General features: G+C 37.4%; 1 protein-coding gene across 2 annotated transcripts in view; it reads right to left on the reverse strand.

Annotated features, from left to right (window-relative positions):
• Positions 1 to 961: 961 nt before the first annotated feature.
• The window catches only part of THSD7B (thrombospondin type 1 domain containing 7B), a 919,482-nt gene continuing 897,770 nt past the window's right edge, over positions 962 to 22,673 (reverse strand). The window contains exons 23-28 of one of the 2 annotated variants that reach the window (XM_032145845.1): positions 21,889 to 22,062; positions 21,699 to 21,794; positions 19,146 to 19,228; positions 15,291 to 15,483; positions 11,023 to 11,110; positions 962 to 2,155 (exon numbers count right to left, since the gene is read on the reverse strand). In XM_032145845.1, coding sequence (XP_032001736.1) covers positions 2,074 to 2,155; positions 11,023 to 11,110; positions 15,291 to 15,483; positions 19,146 to 19,228; positions 21,699 to 21,794; positions 21,889 to 22,062 — 716 coding nt within the window. In that variant the 3' untranslated portion in view covers positions 962 to 2,073. The remainder of the gene's footprint in view (positions 2,156 to 11,022; positions 11,111 to 15,290; positions 15,484 to 19,145; positions 19,229 to 21,698; positions 21,795 to 21,888; positions 22,063 to 22,673) is intronic. The other variant, XM_058434423.1, reaches the window with a different exon arrangement.

Here is a 22,673-nt window from a genome sequence, read left to right on the forward strand (position 1 = left end):
ATGAAAGACATATGTAGTAATGTTGATATTTGGGAACTGGATGTAACTGAAATAATATTTTGGGCATGTATTATTGGAAAAGCAATTTTATTCCAGCCATGAGTACTAAAAGTCTAATATTATTGACACAAATTAAATATATGGATAATTGTTGACTCTGTAATGAATGAAAAACTTGAATGACCTAAGGGTCCCAACTCTGAATATATAATACTAATTGTGGATCATTTTTATTGCACTTTTGATATGTGGCGAATATGAAGCATTTTACATTTATTATTAGTGTCTAACTTTAGAGGAACATAATTTTATTATCTTCATTTTGTGGGTCAAACAACTGAGGCACAGAAAAGTTATATTCCTGGTCCAGGGTCACACAGGCAATAAAGGGCCTAGCCATGGTTTGATCTCCAAAGCAGACTTTCTTAAACTACTAAGAAGGCTATTGAAAGTGAACTTTTGAAAGCACAATTCTGGGAATTGTGTCCTCAATTATACTAGTAAAATAAAGTATTCTCTTTTTGCTTTCTTTTTTATGTTAAAATTATGGTATCATTGGACACAATCAGCTAGTTGGAGGGCTTACCTAGGTGTTAAATGGTTAATAGAGGTCACAGTGTAAATGAAAACATCCTTTAATCTGGTTGTCGTGTCACATTTCTAACATTTCCATTTTCTTCCTTCTCTCACATCATTTACATATCAGTGTTTGCATGATTACAGTGGTTTTTTCTAATATTATTTGAGCTCTAAATGTTCCCTAAAAGCTACTCTATGTCATTGTGACTGGCGCTGTTTCCTAGTATGCCTGATAGTGTGGAGGGGTAAGATTCCTTTTTTTGTTTTTGTCAGTGATAGCAGCTGTCAACCCCCAAAACACTGAAAAACTGATATTAACACTGTTTTTGTCAAAGCAAGGGTAAGGCACTTCAGAAGTGAATAAATCTAGAAGAGCCAACACTGCAGTCTCTTGAGCAGTTTATTTGTTATAAATACAAGTCAATACCACAAGATGGCACCTTTTTACTTTCAACACCTATGATTACAAACAATTATCTTCAGAAAATGGTCTCAGCTTTTTAATGTGTTGTTTTAGATATTATTGAAACCTTATAAAAGCAAGACTTTCTACAAACAGGTTCAGTGTTTGATGTATAGTAAATGAGGTCAGATAATTAAATTCAAAAAAAGAATTTATAAATATTCAGATAAGAAAATTGAAATTACAAAAGCAGAGTTTGTCATCATTAAACTGAATTACAACTGTGTGTGGTTAATGCTATATCTACATGGATAAGTTTTTGTTAAAATACAGTTTTAGTAATCAAATAATCTACCTCATTCTCCAATTTAACCACATATTTCGTTTGTACACTCTAACATTCAGTACACATTCCCTTCAGAAATGACCTAGCTTCCATCTAGTCCAGCAATTACACACACTCTGCTATTTTCAGTAGCTGCAATCCATGAAGCGCCATCATCCCCTGGCTACAAAACAAAATACAGTATTTAAAGGTTAAAAACTCAGAGAATTTCTGAAATGGTAATCCATTCTCTCTGTGCTCATGAAAATAGGCAATCCAATTTGAAAGTCTTCAAACCAATGTAAACTCTAGAAAACTCAGTGTTGAAGTATGGGAAGAATAAAGACTTTGCACTAATATAGTGCGTAAAAATGCAGTGTCAGACTCGTCATTTAGAGTAAATGCCTTGACTGGATTTTCCTCTGGATTGTCATTATGCTGCTGAAGATCAAGTTTACTCAAGTCTGTGGGAATTCCATCATGTTTTCTTCCTCCCAGTTCCAAACAGGAAGAGAAGGGTTTTCAGGTCCCTTGGGAAAACCAAAAAAATAAAACACACCCACAAACAACTTGAAAACAAAATGGCAGACCTAATAATCCTTGACTCCATGTCCAACTGAAGTTGAGGCAATATTACTTTTGCAATATTTGTATTCTGCCCAATATATCACATCTTGAGATTCCTCAAAAAACTGAGAAGTCTGAGAGCTACAAAAGAGAAAGCGGTTAAGGCAGTTGATGTCTACATTTGGATTTCTTTTTCAGATTACATGTCTAAGTCTCCATCGTAGGCTAAGGTCAGAGGCTTCTGTTGGGGAGGTGTGCTTTGATGTGGTTTTGGCTTCTTGCTGCAAAGGGAAAAAAATTCCTCAGATAAAGTAAGTTCATAGAGCTCTGTTTCATCTGCCAAAGACAATTTTGAGGTATAGAAATTTAAGCGGTAAAATGACAAAAAGATTCATTTCTCTAGATGTGCGGGTTCCCTTTTGTGAATATTGAATGCTTTCACTCTCTGTTAAGGAGAAGCCATCATTTTACACAATCTTAAAATTGGTTTAGTGGAATGAAGGAAGTTAGTAGAAGAGTTGCTTTCCTTTTATATTCTTGTTGATACACAACAACAGGAATGTCTTTTCTCACTAATTTTTTAAGCTATTGTGACCTTCGCATCACAGATGCTCAACATCATAAGCAGCTGGAGCAGCCAGGCCTCACCCTGCTGGTCTTGTTTTTAAGTAAACATACTTCTGCTCTGACCTGGAGCCTGACATTTAGCTGCCAAGATGCCAGAGTGTGTCAGGAAAATTTAACCAATTCTACTCCGTGCAAAGCCATTCTCACTTGGTCTCTGCTTTACCTGAAGTCCACAACTTTGCCAAGTCAGAGAAGGCTGCTTTTCCTTCTCATAGAGAGAAAAGCTTAAGTTGAACAACATTCCCAAATCACATAGTGATGCCCCAGATGTGGGGCAAAACACCCTGCAGTACACTTCTTGTTTCTTAGTATGGGGAAATTTTAACTTGTATTTATAAATGCTTGCAACCTTTAATTCTGCCACTTAACTTCTCTCACCACCACACTTATCCTCCCTCCTCAAGGTCTTTGCTTTGCCCTGCCTACACAGCCTGCCTTCATCTCTCTCCCTGTCTCCAACCTTCCATGCTTTTATATTATATTAGCATCTATTGCTTATTGGATGCATACTAAGTGCCAAGATCTGTGCTGAATGTTTTACACAAAATCTCTCAAAACATCCCAGAACGACCCTGCAAGGGAAGCATTAGAATTATTGCTACTTTACAGAGAAGGACTACCGAGGTTGTTTACCTTCCCTCAGGTCACTGAGTGCGTGGCAGAGCCTGAATTCTAAGCAAATCTAACACACAGACCTGAGCTTTTAACCTTTTCACCACACTCTCCATATATATATATATATATATGGCATTCATTTGGCAGTTGGTAGAAATGACATTTTTTGTCTGAACATATGAATTAATTTTTGTATTCTCAGTGAATCTAATTTAAAAACAAAGATTTTAATCTATACAATTCAGTGGCATTTGTCACAGTCACAGCATGTGTACCATCACCATTATCTAGCTCCAGAACCCTTTCATCGTGCCAAAAAGCAACTCTGCACTCTTCCAAGCAGTCTCTCCCCATTTCCCCCTGCTCTCAGCCCCTGGCAGCCATTCATCAATTAACTTTCTGCCCCGATAGATTTTGATATCTTAAATGGAATCATGCTGTATGTTGTCTATTGTGTCTGGTTTCTTACACTTAACGGCTAAAATGGTGAATTTTATATTATGTGAATTTTACTGCAATAAAAAATTGATACAATTAAAATGGTTGTAGGGAGAAACTCCTAATTTAAAATGCTCAAGTTTTAATTTGAGGAGTAAAATTAATTTTTTGATTGATGTTTGAAGCAAATCCTATAAGTTAAATAAATTAAAAATGGTTTTGGCAGAAACCCTAAAAGGAACTGCAGATTCTCTCAGGGCCCCCCACCCTAGCACCTGGCATGCAGCGGGTGCTCATTGAGAATATGCTGAGTGCTGGACAGGGATGGCTGCAGGCAAACAACTTCCAACCAGAGAAGCTGCAGAGATGCAAAAACATGATTCAGAATTTTCTCCAGAGGGAGCTTCAGCCTTCAATTTCCTGCTTTCCGGGTCCTCTCCAATTTTCAAAAGGGTATTGCTTAATTATCTGAATAACATCCAATTTAACTTTATCTATACTAAGTATGTTCCAGTGACTCTAATTATACTGATGGGCTCAGGCTCTGGCATGAACCCCGCTTGACATGGAGTCCTGGGTATACCATTCCACATCATTTGAAGGTGCTAAGAAATCACACACACACCAGAGGGTGAGGCAATCTGAAAGTAACAGCCTGTAAATCTACCCTGATGGTGGTGGTGGTGATGGGGTGGGTTGTCTTAATGGCAGAAAAGAGTACAAGGAAGTTCATCTGAAATTACAGCAGGAGTCTTCTCCCTCCCACCTCTCCTGGTTTTCTTTTTTGTGCGGGAAGGGAGCAAAGAAGAAGAGAGGGGTAAGAAATGTAGTTGCTTCCAAAACAGAGATTTTGGCAGTCTACCCTTAATGGGAATTTGCTAAAGGCCACTGGGCAAGGAGAAATTAGAGAATCCTAGGCATTGGGGAGTTGAGAATGCAAAGCCGGGAGAAAGGCTAGAGGTGGTCATATCTCTATAAAGAGACAATACTATCACCCGGGAGACACGTCAACTTGGCCAGCCTCTATGATCTAGGCTTGGAATATTCTATTCAAAATTTACACAAATATGTTTATACCACTTACCATGTTTGGAATCACGGACACTGTGGCCAGTGGGGGCTACTAATAGGTAGGCCTCGGACCTTTGTGGGCCACGTGGTGTGCTGGGGATCACTGGGATTAGGACCTCATTTATCAGGCATCTTTTCATATTGTGCAACCTCCCAATTGCCAGATACCAAAATCACAATTACGAATACATGAGATCTGAGAAGTTTTATGGCTTAGAATAGATCAGCCTCCTCTCAAATATTAATCTCTGGACCACTGAATGTGGTAGTACTTTGCCAAATAGCAGCTTTGCAAGGCTTTCTGGCCAGTAAAAAAGAACCTCAGGAGGAGGAGCTGAGGGGCAAGACTGCACTCAGCAAGGCCAACACTGAGAAGGCCAGCAACTAGGAGGCTTGTCTTTAGAACCTCTGGCTTGCTTTCCTTTCTCCCTACAGTATCCGTATTTTTCCTTTAGAAGTAAGTTTATTTCTTATTTTTTCCTCCTCCACTCTGGTTTCAGAAAAGGTCTGATCACCTCCCTCACTCCAACTGAATCAGGACCCATAAATGCCTGGCACATAGGCCACCAACACCACCAGTCATCCTGTGCCCAGGTGGACATCTCTAATCCATCACTCTATTCTCTCCTGTTGAGCTGAGGTGTAGCCTCATCATTCTTCCTAACAGCACTCTTGACAGCCATAGCCACTTTTGGAGTTGGCACACAGCATAAAACCATTTTGCAGTCCTGGCTGTGAAAGATCACTGGCAGACACATTTTAAAGTGACCTCTTTTAGGGTCATCTGCATTTTAGCAAAGGATAAAAATGAATTAAGCCAGAAAAGTGAGCTCATTGTGGACAGACAAGCAAGCCTCTGGCACTTCTCAGCAAGGACTCATTCTCAAGCCAGGAGAGATTAACTAGTTTGATGAAAGCAGCAAACCATATTTTGTTTTGGCAGCCACTTGTGAGAGACAAGCCTTTGGAGGTGCAAGTACCACTCTCAAACTTGGGAAGAATGAGAGTGCATTACAGAACTGTGCTGGGCCAGGTAGAATGGACATTATTATCTGGTGTAACTTCCAGGTGCTACATCTAGGTTAACAGCAAGTTCATCCAGTGGTCATCCCCATTAAATTGCTTCATGGATATTTACTGCCAGGGGAGAAGGGGCATCAATAATATTTCTGAAACTCCAAACACTAATGGTAGATGTTCAAAGGCTAGTATTTGAAAGAAGTAGTCTTTAGAAGGCTATTTTTTTGACATTTTCTCAGAAGCATTTTCAAGTTTTATTATAAATTGCTTTCACCTGAAGTATACACCAAAGACCTGGCATATTATAGCAGTTCTCTTGTCCTAAGGCTTCTGTTTTTGGCAAAAATATAAAATCTCTAAAACTGTCATCCTCTAACTCTTCTGCAATCCATTTAACAGAATTATATGCTATGAAAATATCTATTTGGGTTTCTTTGGCGGCTCATATGTAACAGTAAAAGGTACGTGTTTTTATATCAATAGGTCTATACCAGGTCAACAGCTTACTTTACCTGTGAAACAAGGATCCTCTAGGAAATGTGGAAGCTATAGACATTATGTTGAGTCTAAAGAGTTTGGGCATCACTCAAGAGAAAGAAATCACAATGACCCAAAGACCAGTAGAAAGAGCATGCACTCTAGGGATAGGCAAACTCTAGGGATAGGCAAACCTGGGGTTGATTCTACCATGCTGGTGACCTCAGAAAAGTTATGTAATTTCACTACGGATCAATTACTCTTTAAAATAGGGATGGCAATAGCAACACCTCCCTGAATTATTATGATTGAATAAGGCAATGTATGTAAAATTTGACATATAAATATTAGATTTTTTTCCTATACTGTTTTTCTAAAAATCACGGGCAATAAATTAGTTTTTACTAATACATTTTATTTATTTGCTCAAATTCATGCTTTAAAACAATCCATAAAGCATAGTAATTACCTCCCCTCACTCAAACTTCCTGGGGTTTGATAGAGGAGGAAGATGTTTATATAAATAACTACAATATTATCATGGGGTAACTACCACGACAAAAGAGACATGAACAAGTTATTCCAGACTGTTTAAAAAGGAAAATGTTGGTATTTGAGTTTCACAGGGATTAATGAACAGGTAGAGTACCAATAGCTAGCAATGGGAAACAAGGAGTAAGCCACAGAAGCAGAAACTTCCTTGGAAAATTAGAGGGGCAGTACCCTAAGTGCCTGATATGGTTAGGCTTTGTTTCCCCACCTAAATCTCATCTTGAATTGTAATCCCTATAAACCCCATAATCCCCACATGTCAAGAGAGAAACTAGGTGGAGGTAACTGAATCATGGCTTCCCTCATGCTGTTCTCATGATAGCGAGTGAGTTCTCAAAAGATGTGATGGTTTTATAAGGGGCTCTTTCCCCTACTCTCAGCACTCAATCCATTCTGCCGCTCTGTGAAGAAGGTGCCTGTTTCTCCTTTGCCTTCCGCCATGATTGTAAGTTTCCTGAGGCCTCCCCAGCCATACAGAACTGTGAGTCAAATCTCTTTCCTTTATAAATTTCCCAGTCTTGGCTATTTCTTCATAGTAGTATGACAATGGATTAATATAGTGCCCTAATGTGAAATTATTCCTCCTAAAAATTATCTTTCAGAAAGAGGCAATAGTCTTATATTCAATGACTATAAAATATTTTATATAATGAGGGGCTACATTTGTTATACCAAAAGCTCTTTAAAAAAATAAAAGCAAATCATAAATATACACACAAGACAAATAAAATGGCCATCTCCCTAATATATGCAGATAGGTATTTGGATGTTAGGATAAAACTTCTGAAACAGCAGCACAAAGAGATCCAAAGAAGTGCTGTATCTCAAACAACTTGGGTGGAAATGAATACACTAAACCTGATACTGAAGAGAACTGTTGAAAGAAAGACTAAAGCAGTGATAAGAGTGACTTATCTGAAAGGTAGATGTAGACCTTGAATAAAATTTTTACAATATGAATTAGGACGGAGTCTCACTCTGTCACCCAGGCTGGAGTGCAGTGGGCGATATCGGCTCACTGCAAGCTCCGCCTCCTGGGTTCACGCCATTCTCTTGCCTCAGCCTCCGGAGTAGCTGGGACTACAGGCGCCCGCCACCATGCCCGGCTAATTTTTTGTATTTTTAGTAGAGACGGGGTTTCACCATGTTAGCCACGATGGTCTCGATCTCCTCACCTTGTGATCCGCCTGCCTCGGCCTCCCAAAGTGCTGGGATTACAGGCGTGAGCCACCGTTCCTGGCCGAAGACGAGCATTTTATATAATGAAATACTGTATTTAGATATGATATAAAATGATAAATGGAACTATAATTTAGCACATTGATTAAATATTAGCATAGACAATTTACTCTCTTATCGAAATCAAAGTTTATTTAAGAAGTCAATTTTTTTCTTTTTTAAAAAATTTTCCTTCTTAGAAAATGAAGACTTAAATGTGTTTGGACCTATACAACACACCAGCCTGTACAGGGTATAGGGAATTAGCAGCAGATAAATTTGAAAGAGTTTTTCGGGCTCCAGTTGTGGAAGACTTTAGTCAACTGGTGAGGCAGCCAAAACATGACTTTAGTTTTGCTGTCAGTGGGAAGCCAGAGCTCATTTATGAGTAGGAAAGGGCTGATCCCTGGAGCTAAGCTTCAGAAAGACGAATCTGGCTGTAGACTGCAGATGGGAGCCAGTCCAAATATGAGCGCTACTTCCACAGGGACATTATTAAAGGCAGACATTGGGGATGAAAAAAATGGCTATGAGATACAATGTGCATAAATATTTATGTAATTTGGCTACTGAAAAGTAAAGAGAAATTTCATTGGTATTTTATACTGAAAAATTCACCAAAAAGCAATATATCGATGTAGTGAAACTGCATTTGTATCCCATGAATATATATATATATAAAAATTCTCTAGAAAGTGGTTTGTTAACAGAATTCAATGATGTACCTAATTAATTCCCAGAGCCCAGTCATGCAGAAAGGGGCCTTAATAAATATTTGTTGTCGAAGGAATTGATTATGGTTAACACATTTTTAGGTTGAAGGGAATGGAGAAAAATAAAAAGGCAAAATGTATGTGTTACTACATGTAAATTTTTAATCTTTTAAATATTTAAGGGAAATGGGAACCATAGAATCTGGATTTGGGGATATGGCTACTAACAGGTAGAATTCATCTAAGCTTTTATAGACTGATAGACTATCTAATTACCTTACACTGGGTTGGCCTATTGATTGCTTTGAAAGCAGTTTCCTATTGGCCAAACCTTCATGTCCTTTGCTGCAATTTAAGAAATTTCCCCCTTGTTTTAATCTTTTCTGGTGGTGAATGCTTCCTATTCCTTTAAACCTCATACAAAGCTTTCAAATTCACATTTGTTCATTAAAAGTAGATCTAGGCAATACTAGCCAAACATCAATTTGAATAAAGAAAATCAGTAAAAAAAATTGATTCTAGGATGAATGACCAACTGAAGATGATAACTTTTCACTACAACAACAGGGAGATGTTAGTTGGATAGAAATCTAATTTCTAGGGATTCAATTTCTATCACTATAGGTGGCAGAAAGAATTAAAGTCATCTTATTTTCTTCATCAACTTTCGCTGACCAAGAGCAAAAATTTAAAAATCTGTGTAGCCTTGGAAACAGAACTTGAGGTTAATACACAATGGTTGAATTTGAATCAAGATTAAAACTTGGGTAAACATTCTCAGGAAAATAGTCTCTGAGACAGATGATGAATATAAATATATTTATTAGGAGAAAAAAATTGAAGTAACACTTTGATCTCATTGAAATTAAAAAAAATCCATTGAAACTTCTGCTCAGAGAGCTGATATAATATTCTTAGCACACTTGAAAACATTAAAATCTACAGTTGACCCTTGAACAACACAGGTTTGAACTGCATCAACTTATATGCAGATTTTCTTCCGCCTCTGCCACCCCTGAGACAATAAGGCAAACAACCCTTTCTTCCTCCTCCTCCTCAGCCTAGTCAGTATGAAGATGGTGAGGATGAAGACCTTCGTGATAATCCATAACTACTTACTGAATAGTAAATATTATTTTGTATTCCTTATGATTTTCTTAATTACATTTTCTTTTCTCTAGCTTACTTTATTGTAAGAATATACTATATAATTCATATACAAAATATGCGTTATTTGACTATGTTATTGGTAAGGCTTCTGGTCAAAAGTGGGCCATTAGTAGTCAGGTTTTGGGGGAGTCATAAATTATACTTGAATTTTCAACTGTGTGGGGAGTAGGCACCCCAGTCCTCCTCACATTGTTCAAGGGTCAACTGCATTTACTTCTGTCTGGTTTCAAGAGCAGTTCATCAATTAGTTATTCTGTACAATAAACTAGTTATTATTTTCTGAGATTAATAAATTCTCAGAACTAGCCCCTTTACAAAATGTTTTTTTTTTTTTTTTTTGGAAATGACCATCAGTAAAATTTTGTCTCATAGCTGGTCAATATAGAAAAACAACTTGCTCTACTATTTAAAATGTACTTACAGTTTGTTTCAACCAGCTGGTCAGTTTAACCTAACCATTCAAAATTTAAGAACAAAATTTAAGAACTAAAACTATCTATAGTAATTTTCTTATCCGTGACCACAGATTAGAATTACCTGAGAAGCTTTCAAACACCCAGATGACCTGGCCACACCTAAGACTAATTAAATCAGAATCTCCGGGGAGTGGGATCAAGCCTGATTCCCTGGGAGACATCAATATATTGTCAAGGCTGAAAACTACTGATCGAAATCAAAAACGCACAAATGGAAAAAGTTCTGACCAGTGATTTTCATATTATTCAAATACCAAATTTAAAAAATGTTATCTCAAATAAGAACAAAAAAAATAATGATTCCTCGTTTCAACTATTCAGCCATTCTACTGTTGAAGATTATTTTTGGACTCAACAATCCTGTTATAATGAGCAATGATCCTGAGATAATTTTTTTTTTTTTTTTTTTTTTTGAGACAGAGTCTCGCTCTGTCGCCCAGGCTGGAGTGCAGTGGCGTGATCTCCACTCACTGCAACCTCAGCCTCCCGGGTTCAAGCAATTCTCCTGCCTCAGCCTCCCGAGTAGCTGGGATTACAGGCACATGCTACCACGTCCAGCTAATGTTTGTATTTTCAGTAGAGACAGGGTTTCACCATGTGGATCAGGCTGGTCTCGAACTTCTGACCTCGTGATCCGTCTGCCTCGGCCTCCCAAAGTGCTGGGATTACAGGCGTGAGCCATCGCGCCCGGCCCCCTGAGATACTTTTTTTAAGTATAACATGAAATCCATAAAAATATGGAATATAAACTTTTTACTAATTAGTACTTACCAAACAAGGTAGGAAGTAAATACTAGGAAAATCATGATAAGAAAAGCGCCACCCGAAACGCCATAAACCCAAAGTTTTACTCGGCCATCTGTTTAAAATAGAGATAACATAAGAAGCTTAGCATACAGGAGTCTGCAGCATTTGAGAGATAGGGCAACATCAGATCTGACAACCCCAAGCTGACCATTAGTTCTGTACTTGAACAGCAGCACCTTAGCCAACTGTGCACTCAACTGCAGAAGTTAGCAATGTTCTAGCATACTCTGTAAATTGCCAGGTATAATCAGGAATTAAAAAGATTCTCTTAGAACATCATAGGAATACAGGTTTCCTACTAGAAATTATGTCTATGGAAAAAACCTTAAATGTTATTACTTGGTACCATTTTTAATGAACTTTTACAGATAAACAGTTTGCACTGTTGTTTGATTTTTAGCAAATTAACTCTCAAAAACATTAGGTTGTAACTTCATGGCACCAAAATGTTTATTTTACTGAATGTTTTACTTTTCATCTGAATTCTGAGACACGCATGAGTCATAAGCATAGGTGGAAATACACATAGGTAACAGCTCTCAAACGAAGAAAAATAAGTGAAAATGTAAAATGTAAGATAGACAATCAAATTTTTTCATAATACAAAACAAACACTGGTAATCATTATTTCATAAAATCCAGTCAATTGGTGGGCTAATTTGAATTTATTTTAAGGTATTTATAGTCATATGCATACACAAAAATATGGCAAAACATTTGACAGAAAGAACAAAGAAAATTATAATTAAGAGACGACCTTGCATGGAAAGAAAACTACTATGACCATTTTTGGTGGTTCTACTTCCAAAATGATGTTAGGCAAACAAAAACCACACGACCAAATAAGTTAATCAATTCACCAAATTACTGTAAAATTATGTGTCTGCAAGTACACATTATTCTGGATCTGATATCTACTACAGTTAACAAAATGAATCAACCATATATTTTAATCTATTATGTTACTTTTATTCTATATAAGATATAAGCTTGAGTATATATACATATATTCACAAATATATATGTGCTTTTTCTACATATGATAGAAACTTGAGTTGTTTCTGTCACTCTAATGTCTTTTTGCTCTATTTTATGTGAGCATATAGCTAACTAAACTTAGAATTGGACTGAAAAAGGCAATGTCTCAGTATCCCAAAGGAATTGTATTTATTTCTGAAAGAAACACACATAGAGATTCATTATACTACACGAATGTAGTTAACTACAGGTCCAAAATACACATAACAGTATCTTATTTGAAAAGCTTCTATGGGGGGGAAATCCATCAAAATCTATTGTAAACAACACTTGTTTTGAATAAAATCACAATGGCTTTCAATTACATTATAACTACCTATTATAGTTTTTGCTTATAGGACACTTTCAAGTCTCAATCAGATTTTAGAATAACGTTCAATGTAGTAATGGTATTTTTCTATGGTCATAAAACTTTTACCAAAGCTTTGATTCTAACCTCTTTGAAATACTAATGATGAAATGACCTAATCTGAGTTTTTACATTGATCAAAAAAAAAGTCTTTCCTGAGTGAGAATGCTCCTTATAGCTTATAATCCATAACACCTTATGGATTGGTGCATTGGGAGGATCCAGTGCTTTTAAATACTCAGTTTAGAGGTATGTGGTGGTACAAAACCTTTAAGCCATGTTACTTTAAAAAAGCATTAATGTATTCTATAAGGACATAAAAAAAATAGGCTAAAACTTCTAACTATTAAAAAAGATAATAGTGAAAAATAAGTCTTCCCACCACCCTCTCAATTCCCTACCCAGTAGCTATTACTGTTACCAGTTTCCTCATGAATCTTTCTAGTTTTTCTCTGTATATTCAAGCACCTGAGCACACACATACCAGTTCATACACTTCTTAAAAAGACACAAATGGTGCATACCATTCACTTTGATTTGTACTTTTTCTTTAACTAAACAATATAGGTTGGAAATATTTTCATATTAGCTCATAAAAGAAGGTCTACCTCTTCTTAGTATCCCTGTGATATACCATGACACAGTTATATCGTATTTTGGTTTTCCCATTATTCTATTTGTGGGCATTTATATTGTTTTCATTCATTTGCTATAATAAGCAATCATGTAATTGATATAATTTACAGACTTCTTTTAGTATATGTGCATATAACTGTATGATGAGTTCCTTAGAGGAACATTTTAGGTCAAAACACATGACAGGTAAATAAATATATTAGTATGGCCTAACTGTCCTCCTGACAGGGTGCTCTAATTTATACCCTCACCATGAGAACCTAATGAAAGTTGTAAACTCTCTCAAGACCAAATATATATTTTATATATACTTATCTATATATATAAAATATAAACACATACACACATGCAATTTATATCCCAATATACATATATGAGTGAATAAACTTTTGTGTATCTAGACACACATAGACACACACACGTATACTCACACATATGATATTGTTGTTTTAGTTAGATCTCCAAATTCCATCCATGGATAAAAGGTTAAGGGCTTACTTGTGGATTTGAAGACTAATTTCCCTGAGACCTCAATTTAATTCTCTGTCAGAAATAGGGTCCACAGGCAATGGGTGAACCTGGCTATATTTAATATCATGCTTCCTTCAAATTTAAATCTACTTCTAATTTAGCATTAAAGCTAATGAGATGTTTTTAAACACCTTTGGCATTCCCAGACACGTAGGGGAATCAAAAGTTGACTTAGATATGGTGGTAATTCTTAAAAGATGACTGAGGGGTATAAATATTGCTTCTCCTGTTAGATCTGTGTTTCTTTGGGCCTGGGCTTTGGATTTTGCTTCATTTAAACAGGTCATCAAGATATTTCTGGTATGGCTAAGGCCTAGGGTTTGGAAGGAAATTTCCTAGGGTATATTTGCCTGAGTTTTTCTGTGTCTTCCCTTCCCATGCCCCAGGAGTTATGTTGCTTTGCTTGATCATTTGTAGCATTTTGTTTCCAAAATAAGTATGTCTGATGGCCACAGAGACTCTGGCTTTCCCCTTCTATCCAATTCACAAAGCAGGAAGCAGGGAAAGGGGTTTGTAAAAGCCTAAAAGATCTGCTTTTAAAACCTTCCTCTGTCACTTACTGGTGGTGTGAAACTGATAAAATTAACCTGCACTGCCATTTTCAGTTTCCTCATCTCTCAAATGGGATGATAACATCTCATTAGGTTGCAAGAACGTAATGAGACATTTCATGCTGTACAACCAGCCAGCACAGAGCCACAGGGCACACAGAAAGCATCTAATAAATGTCCATTCCTGCACTTAGTAAAAGTCGATTACTGAGCCCTACAGGCCTAATACTGCAATATCCATGACAATCCTGCAGGATAAATACCACTAGATTGAGTTTATAGATGAGAAAACTGAGGTCCAGAGAAGTTAAGAAACTACGTCTAATCACAAAACAGGTGTGTGTAAGCCATGGGTCCAGTAAGGTCTAACTTTGAAACTGATACTCTTTACCTTTTCACCAGTGTTTCTGGAAGCAAATAGGATCTCTGGACATTTCTTATAAGTTCTTGAGGTTCTATTCCAATTTTGTCATTTTAGTTATATATACAAATTCAGTTATAAAAGTAGATCATTTTTCAGAGGTAATTTAGGATTAAAAGATATTTTCAGGCCGGGTGCAGTGGCTCACGCCTGTAATCCCAGCACTTTGGGAGGCCAAGGCGGGCGAGTCACTTGAGGTCAGGAGTTCAAGACCAGCCTGGCCAACATGGTGAAATTCGTCTCTACTAAAAATACAAAAAAATTAGTCAGGCGTGGTGGCAGGCACCTGTAATCCCAGCTACTCTGGAGGCTATGGCAGGAGAATCGCTTGAACCTGGGAGGTGGAGGTTGCAGTAAGCCGAGATCACACCACTAGACTGCAGCCTGGGTGACAGAGTGAAACTCTCTCCCCGACTCAAGAGAAAAGAAAGATTTTTCAAAGAATATTATTTTTGTTTCTTAACCCACTGTCTCTTAGACTGAGGTTGAGAGACTTAACGTTCAACCATTCATGAAAACACTGTACACTTAAAGGGACTCATGCATCATGCAATATTCAAATCTGAGAAACCCTGAATTATGCCACACTGCCTCTTTCTTCTCTCCTCTTTTCCTCCTTCCCTCCACTCTTTCCATCATGAGAAGTGGTCAAAATATAGACCTCCCGTGAGAAAATTTTCATTTCTTACTCACAACTGAAACTCACCTGGATCAAGTGGTTGAAGAGACCATCCTTTAAAAATATCATGTATTTTTGAATTCACAGGTCTGTTTTTCCCAGAAAGGTTTTTCACATCAGCTTTTTTATCCTCTGAGCCTGGTACTTTCATGCAGTAATCCAGGAAACCATTTGATCTCATTATCTCTGTATAGCCCTTCTCACAACCACAGACTCCACCCTAAAGCACAAAGAATATTTTTATGGTTACACAGTGAGTTGAACAGGTGAATGAATAAAAATATAATGTTAAAATCACTTAATATTTGCACTATACATCATGGCAATTTAGGGTTTGGGGCAACTGACTTACCAATGACATGAAAATCAAATACATAGTTCATCTTTTTAAATTCCAAAGTCAGCTCTTAAATCAAATGTTAGGTTTTTCAAATGTGTTTACAATTCTGACACCTGCCAAATATTAAACCATAGTTCTTTGTGAATAAAGTTAACTAACTATATCTTTTCCTCTCTCTTTTTGTCTTTTTTTTTTTTTTTTAGATGGAGTTTCACTCTGTTGCTGAGGCTGGAGTGCAATGGCGCAATCTCAGCTCATTACAATCTCCGCCTCCCAGGTTCAAGCGCTTCTCCTGTCTCAGCCTTCCAAGTAGCTGGGATTACAGGCACCCGCCATCACACCTGGCTAATTTTGTCTTTCTTTTTGTTCTTTTAATAGAGACAGGGTTTCACCGTGTTGGCCAGTCTGGTCTTGAACTCCTGACCTCAGGTAATCTGCCCGCCTCAGCTTCCCAAAGTGCTGGGATTACAGGCGTGAGCCACCATGTCCGGCCACCTTTTCCTCTCTTACAGGAGATGTTTATGGCATTTAATCGAATTATCTTCAACTCTTATCTCCATTTGTTTCAGATCCTTGCCTGCTTGCTCCAACCCACGCTTCTTACTGAGAAGCAAAGCAACAGGGATTATGTACATATCTTCTTTGAATTAAGTGCTCTTGCTATCACAGCTGCGAAATCCCTCCATCACCTTTTACCATTGACCACTAAATGTTAGAGTAGGTAGCTAAGAAGACATAAGCAGGGCAGGAGAAGGGTCCCCCACCAGGAACGTCAGGCAACCATCAGGTGATGGTTAGGCAGCTGTTAAACTGTCTCTCTAAAATAATAATTGGTTGCAGCCAGCACTAGGGAAAGGCAGTCTCCCAAAAGATAGAAAACACCTGGCCGGGCGCGGTGGCTCACGCCTGTAATCCCAGCACTTTGGGAGGCCAAGGCGGGTGGATCACGAGGTCAGGAGATCAAGACCATCCTGGCTAACATGGTGAAACCCCGTCTCTACTAAAAATACAAAAAAAAAAAATAAAAAAAAATAGCCGGGCATCATGGCGGGTGTCTGTAGTCCTAGCTACTCGGGAGGCTGAGGCAGGAGAACGGCGTGAACCCAGGAGGTGGTGGTTGGAGTGAGCCGAGATAGTGCCACTGCACTCCAGCCTGGGTGGACTGAGCAAGACTCCCTCTCAAAAAAAAAAAAAAAAAAAAAGAAAGAAAGAAAACACCTCAAGCTGGTGATCAGCAGCTTCCTGATAAAATCTCATGAGTTGGGAAAATGGGCTCAACCATGATTATTAAGAGGCAAAATGGAAGAGCTTAACTAGTATATGACTTTCCTCTAGGAACACACAACTTGTAAGGGAAAAATGCCTAAAGTGAGCATGCGTACAACTTCAGCAAACACGCTGTGCATGTGGCCCCTCCCAAGTCCTGGCAGGCCACTGTGGATGGCCACTATGCATGTGGATGGCGCACCCTAAGGGAAGAATTGGGGGAGAGGGGAAAGAACCTCTACCCCTGAAGCATGCCAACATATAAAACCCAAGTCAAAGGTCAAAGAGGGCACTTGGATCTCTCAAGTTGCCCACTTGGCCCTCTTCCAAGTGTACTTTACTTGCTTTCATTCCTGCTCTGAAACTTTTTAATGAACTTTCACTCTTGTTCAAATACTTGCCTCAGTCTCTCATTCTGCCTTATGCCCCTCAGATGGATTCTTTCCTCTGAGGAGGCAAGAGTCAAATTGCTGCAGACCTGTATGGATTTGCTGCTGCTGACATAACCATATCAAACTACGTCTCTGCTCATAGGTTTACTTCTGCACTCAAGGAGGGCAGCCTTACATGGGAGATAAAAAGACTTCACCAAAGACACATGCTCAAGAGAAATATACCTATGGCTATCTGAGTTACTCCTTCCTTGTAATAACTTGAGTGTCACCCCACATCACATCTCTAGTTGGCATCGTGACAATGTGTCTTTTATATTAGTCTGCAAATTTCTGGTCATTTTCAAGTACAGTGAATGTCACCAAGAAGCAGATTATTGTGAGACATGATGAATGAAGATCCCTATCTGTCTCTGGAAGTGAACTTGAAACTAACTGCTCTTCCTCCAGCAAGTATACAGACAATAGAGAAGAGTGGAAGATAATAAGCATAAGATTATGAATCTCTATGACTTTGCTCTTATGGCTCCTTACCTAAAGCTATTTATCTAGCATTTTCTGAACAGACCTTAGCTTCACATAGCTACTCATGCCAATCCTCATCAACCAGTTAATTTTATTTATGTCATCAATTATTGACTGAACACATTATTTTGAGGAGAAACAGATACTGAAAGTAAACAAGGCACCTCAATCTTCTACAAAAGAAAAAAAGTAAGAGCACGTGTTATAGTTAACTGCCTATAGTTTAGTTCAGGTTGCAGTCATATAATAATAACACATAAATATGATATTTTCAGTTGGTTTTAATTGAAAGTATCACAAAATGATATCTTCATATCACAGTGGAGATATCTAAGAAAATTTGTATATGCTCAGCTATTAAAGCCATATTCTCACGATGCATCTCTATTTTTAGCATGAGATAAAACTTGTAACCAGTCAGTCATATGTTCAAGAGTTCAAGGAAAAAAGTATTTTCTGTTTAATTAAAGAGGACATCCAGAGAGTTGGTGAAAAGCTACAATTTCTACTTTTCAAACATCATTAACCCAAATGGAGTTGTTCCTGAACTGCCCCTCTTTTCCTTCTATTCCCCTCTGCAAGCTGACCCACTGTCTTCTCTGTGATAAAGAATTAACCCATCTTGAATTGCAAGGCCAATAATAGGACTAAGTACTTGCATTATTTTTAATCAAATCACTTTTAGAATAAGCATGCTATAAGAAAAAGCTTATTTCTCTAAAAAATATAGTATAGTTTTTAAAAATTATAATGCAGTGCACACCATGAGTGCCATTGATTAGAATACATTACATCTTTTACATTAATTCCTGAGTTGTGGTAGATGGGAGTTATAGGAGAAAAAGCATAAATAAATTTCGGCTTTGAAAAAAAAAATACACGCATAACCGCCACCCCATACACATATTTTTTTCAACCATAGTCACATATTCAGTTTATTTAAAATAAACTAAAAATGTACTCACTCAACAGTAATCATAGTGTAATACAATTTACACAATAACTTTAGCAAATATGAACATTTATAGTATCTTTCAAAATAGGTGAGGCGTATAAAAGGTTAAGAAGAGAAGACATAAGTCAACTGAGAATACTTACTGGTAAATACAGCTAACATAAATTAGGTATTTGAAAGATAGATTTGGCTAAGGACAGATTTACAGAAACAGACTGTTCTCCTTAATACATGGTCCTGATGAGAAATTCTTTATAACTGAGATTACTCCTGCAAATGCCTCTAGATGGTATCATGGGCACGTGGAACTGCTGCTTGGGCTGCAGCAGGCAGGAGAACATCTGATTGCATATGTAAAACACAGCAATTAATGCACTTATAGAAGACTCCAGAACATGACTCACCTGTGTACAGTAGGAGAAAGGTTTTCTGCAGGCTGGAATGCACTGCCGAATGGCAGCAGGACGGGCCTGAGGAGAGCAGCCTCCTACAAAGGAAATTCCACCATCATTTGCAGATTTCTCTATGATAAATATTTCTAATTTTTTGGTATTTTTTTAACCTGTGCCACTGGCCTCTTTGCAACAGTATTATTATTTTTGAAAAATCTATTTGCCAACATTGTGGTCCAAGCCTATTTTATTGATTACTCCAAAATGAATTGAGATGGGAGGCTCTTCTAACAGAGGCTATTTGCAGTAGAGTTTTTATACTTGTTTATTGGCAATGTGATTCTATCATGCGGCTATGCTTGAGCGCAAAGTCTATGAGAGCCAGAATCTGTAGAAGAATTGATAAAATCTAAATTTAAACTCAGGAGCAGAAAACATATCTGCTGGAATACTCCTTCTACATATATACTACTTCAGCTCCTGAGCACCCAGGTAGGCACTAGGCTGATTTCAACAACCCAGGAAATGCTAAAAGAATGCCATGAATGAATTCATGGGACCATGGTATCAAACACGTTGGTAGTATTTTTAAATGTAAATCAACTGGAATACATGCACACAGAGTCACATATAAACACATTCTTAAGAGCAAGCACTGAAGCTCTAGGAGAGACAATCAAACGTCTGACACAGTACTTGTTCCTGCTCCATACATAATTTTGAATAAATGGATGAGACAATGTATGTCTCTGTAACTGCAAAATCATTTACATACTAGTCTTACTTTGCTAAATTCAAGATAGTAAAAGAGACATGAGACAAAGCCTAGAGACAATCTGACAAAGCACCATTTATATAGTACTGGTTGCATTGAAAGGTTCTAGCGTTTGGATAAGTACAATTGTCAACCCATTATAGTTTATAGTTTTGTAGCTAGCAAAAAGCTCTGGGCCTAAGGCAGAGTAGAGAACAGTCAGACCTACATTGTCCCTGGGAATGAAGCAGCTAAATTCTCACTGTGACTTGAAAAATAACACAAAGAATCCACACAGAATTTTTTAAAAAGCAAAATTCACAGTCCAGAATTAGCATCTAGGTGTGAAATTGATAATTTGGGTGTTAGTGGCAATAACCACACAGTCCTATTTCTACCAACTGTGTTGGTGCTGGCGGTGGGGAGGGTTTCCGCTCTTTCAACCAGGGATATTCACAGCAGGAGTACCTCAGCGGGAGGAGGGCTCTTGGGAATACGAAAGGAAATCTTGAAATTTACATAGGTTATAAGGTTATAGAACATATTTTTTGATTCTAAGAATTAAATTAAGCTTTAGTAGTATTTGTCAGATGATACTGCTGACCTGAGCTTCTTCATCAGATGATTACATGTTATACACTGTGCAGAGTATGATGCCTTCTGTGTTCCTGACTAGGGAGACTTAGAGTATATTTAGTTTTAACAACTTACAAAAAGGATAAGTAGCTTAAAATAAATTATTTTGTGGATAAACTATGAATTAAAAAGAATACCAATAGTGCAAGAGCAAGTAAACAAGAAAAAGGAGGGGCTGACAATACTTCTATTCCTATAGGCATTTGAGCTCTTTCACAAGTTCTCTGTAAACCATAGTACTAGGTAAAAATAATGACAATTTAATTTACTCTGACAAGAAAGCATTTAAAAACCTCAAAAATTGGCCAGGTGCAGTGGCTCACACCTGTAATTCCAGCACTTTGGGAGGCCAAGGTGGGCAGATGACAAGGTTAAGAGATCGAGACCATCCTGGCCAACATGGTGAAACTCCGTCTCTGCTAAAAATACAAAAATTAGCTGGGTGTGGTGGCGTGTGCCTGCAGTCCCAACTACTCGGGAAGCTGTGACAAGAGAATCGCTCGAACCAAGGAGGCGGAGGTTGCAGTGAGCCAAGATCGTGCCACTGCACTCCAGCCTGGTAAATGGTATCTGTCATCATGAATGAGGGACCTCTTGCTCAGTCTATATTTAGATATTAAGTAATAATAATGACTCACAAAATATTCAAAAACTAAGCATCTAGTATATGAATACAAATACCTGTAATTTACATCATAAAAGCTTTCTGCATCAACATACAGAATATTTTAATTTTTAAATTTTGTCTTTATTAACCTCTTTAATTTCAACTTCCGAGTATGTTTTATGTCAGGTGAGTACTGCATACACACATGCTAAGATATGTCCTTTGAAACGTTTTATTGAGAAGGGACATGATTTAAAATTTTACTAGCATCTAAAAAAAAGTTTTGCTAGCATCTGTCTTTTTCAGTCTTTATCTCAGATCATGATATTTAAGGACATTTTATTGCATTTCAGCTTATTTCTTTAAGTTGTTTGATATTTTTGTAGGTCTTAAAATTGAATTGCTTTCTTTCTAAGATGCAAACGTCTAATGAAAATTTGTAATAAAATTCATCTAAGCTACCCGTCCAAGTCACCCCTTGTTTATAATTTGTAAGCTAATTCTTCTCACAAATAACAACACTCAGGGGTCTTTGGGAAGTGCCCACATGAGTCTTAGGCAGGAATACCTGTGACGTTAACACCATCTGAACGCTGGCACCATACAGTTCGTTCGTTATTGTTCCAAAGACTTGCTTTCCATGTGTAGTGATAACATTTGCCTCCTGTAAGTAAATATGATAATAGCAGTTCTTTTATACCTCACTTAGAATAAGCATTGATCAACAAGGCTAAAGAACTGAAAAGTGCTCTTGGTACCTGTACAAGGGCGTGTTTCTAGAACCTGTTGGGGGCAGGTGTCTTGGTTCTCAAAAGACTGAATTATAAATGTCCTTGATCTAGACTGGCGGCCCACAGTCTCAAAGCTTCTTCCATCAATGCAGGTTAATTCACACGTGCTCCACTCTGACCATTCTGTTAAATGGCAGTCTCCTGGACGGTCATGCAGTACAGGGTAGAGAAAACAGCATGAAAAGTGGCACTGGACAACATTTGCATGGGCAGGGCTCACACAGAGATTTGCAGTGACACGTGCAGTTCCAGGTACTACACGTTCTATATTGATCAATTTTCCAATCACAATGTACTAAGAATGATGAAGTAATTTATAGCTTAATCTTGCTTAACAAGAAAGTGCCAAAAACTAGATTGTTATTACTTTGCTTCAAATTGTAGTAGTCACATCTAGAAAATATTATGTATCTGCTAGTGTTAATAAAACTTTTAAAAGAGAGATATAAAGACTATGGTAACTCAGTGTTCAAAGATCAGAATAACATCATAAAATGGATTTTCATAGAAACCATATAAAAGAGAATAAGTAGGTCACTGAAATGAACTATCTTTTGGACCAAAGAATGTTTAATTTAATACCCTAAACATCTTTCTCACTCAAGAAATATAATTTATAATTTATATAAATGTATCTTTATATAAATTATATATAAATATTTTTGTAATACATATATGTGTGTATTTTACACATGCATATGTGTGTATACATATATACATACACATATGTTATATACTGTATTATAAAAATA

This window comes from Hylobates moloch, unplaced genomic scaffold, assembly GCF_009828535.3.
Source record: "Hylobates moloch isolate HMO894 unplaced genomic scaffold, HMol_V3 SCAFFOLD_24, whole genome shotgun sequence".
Lineage (NCBI taxonomy): Eukaryota > Metazoa > Chordata > Mammalia > Primates > Hylobatidae > Hylobates > Hylobates moloch.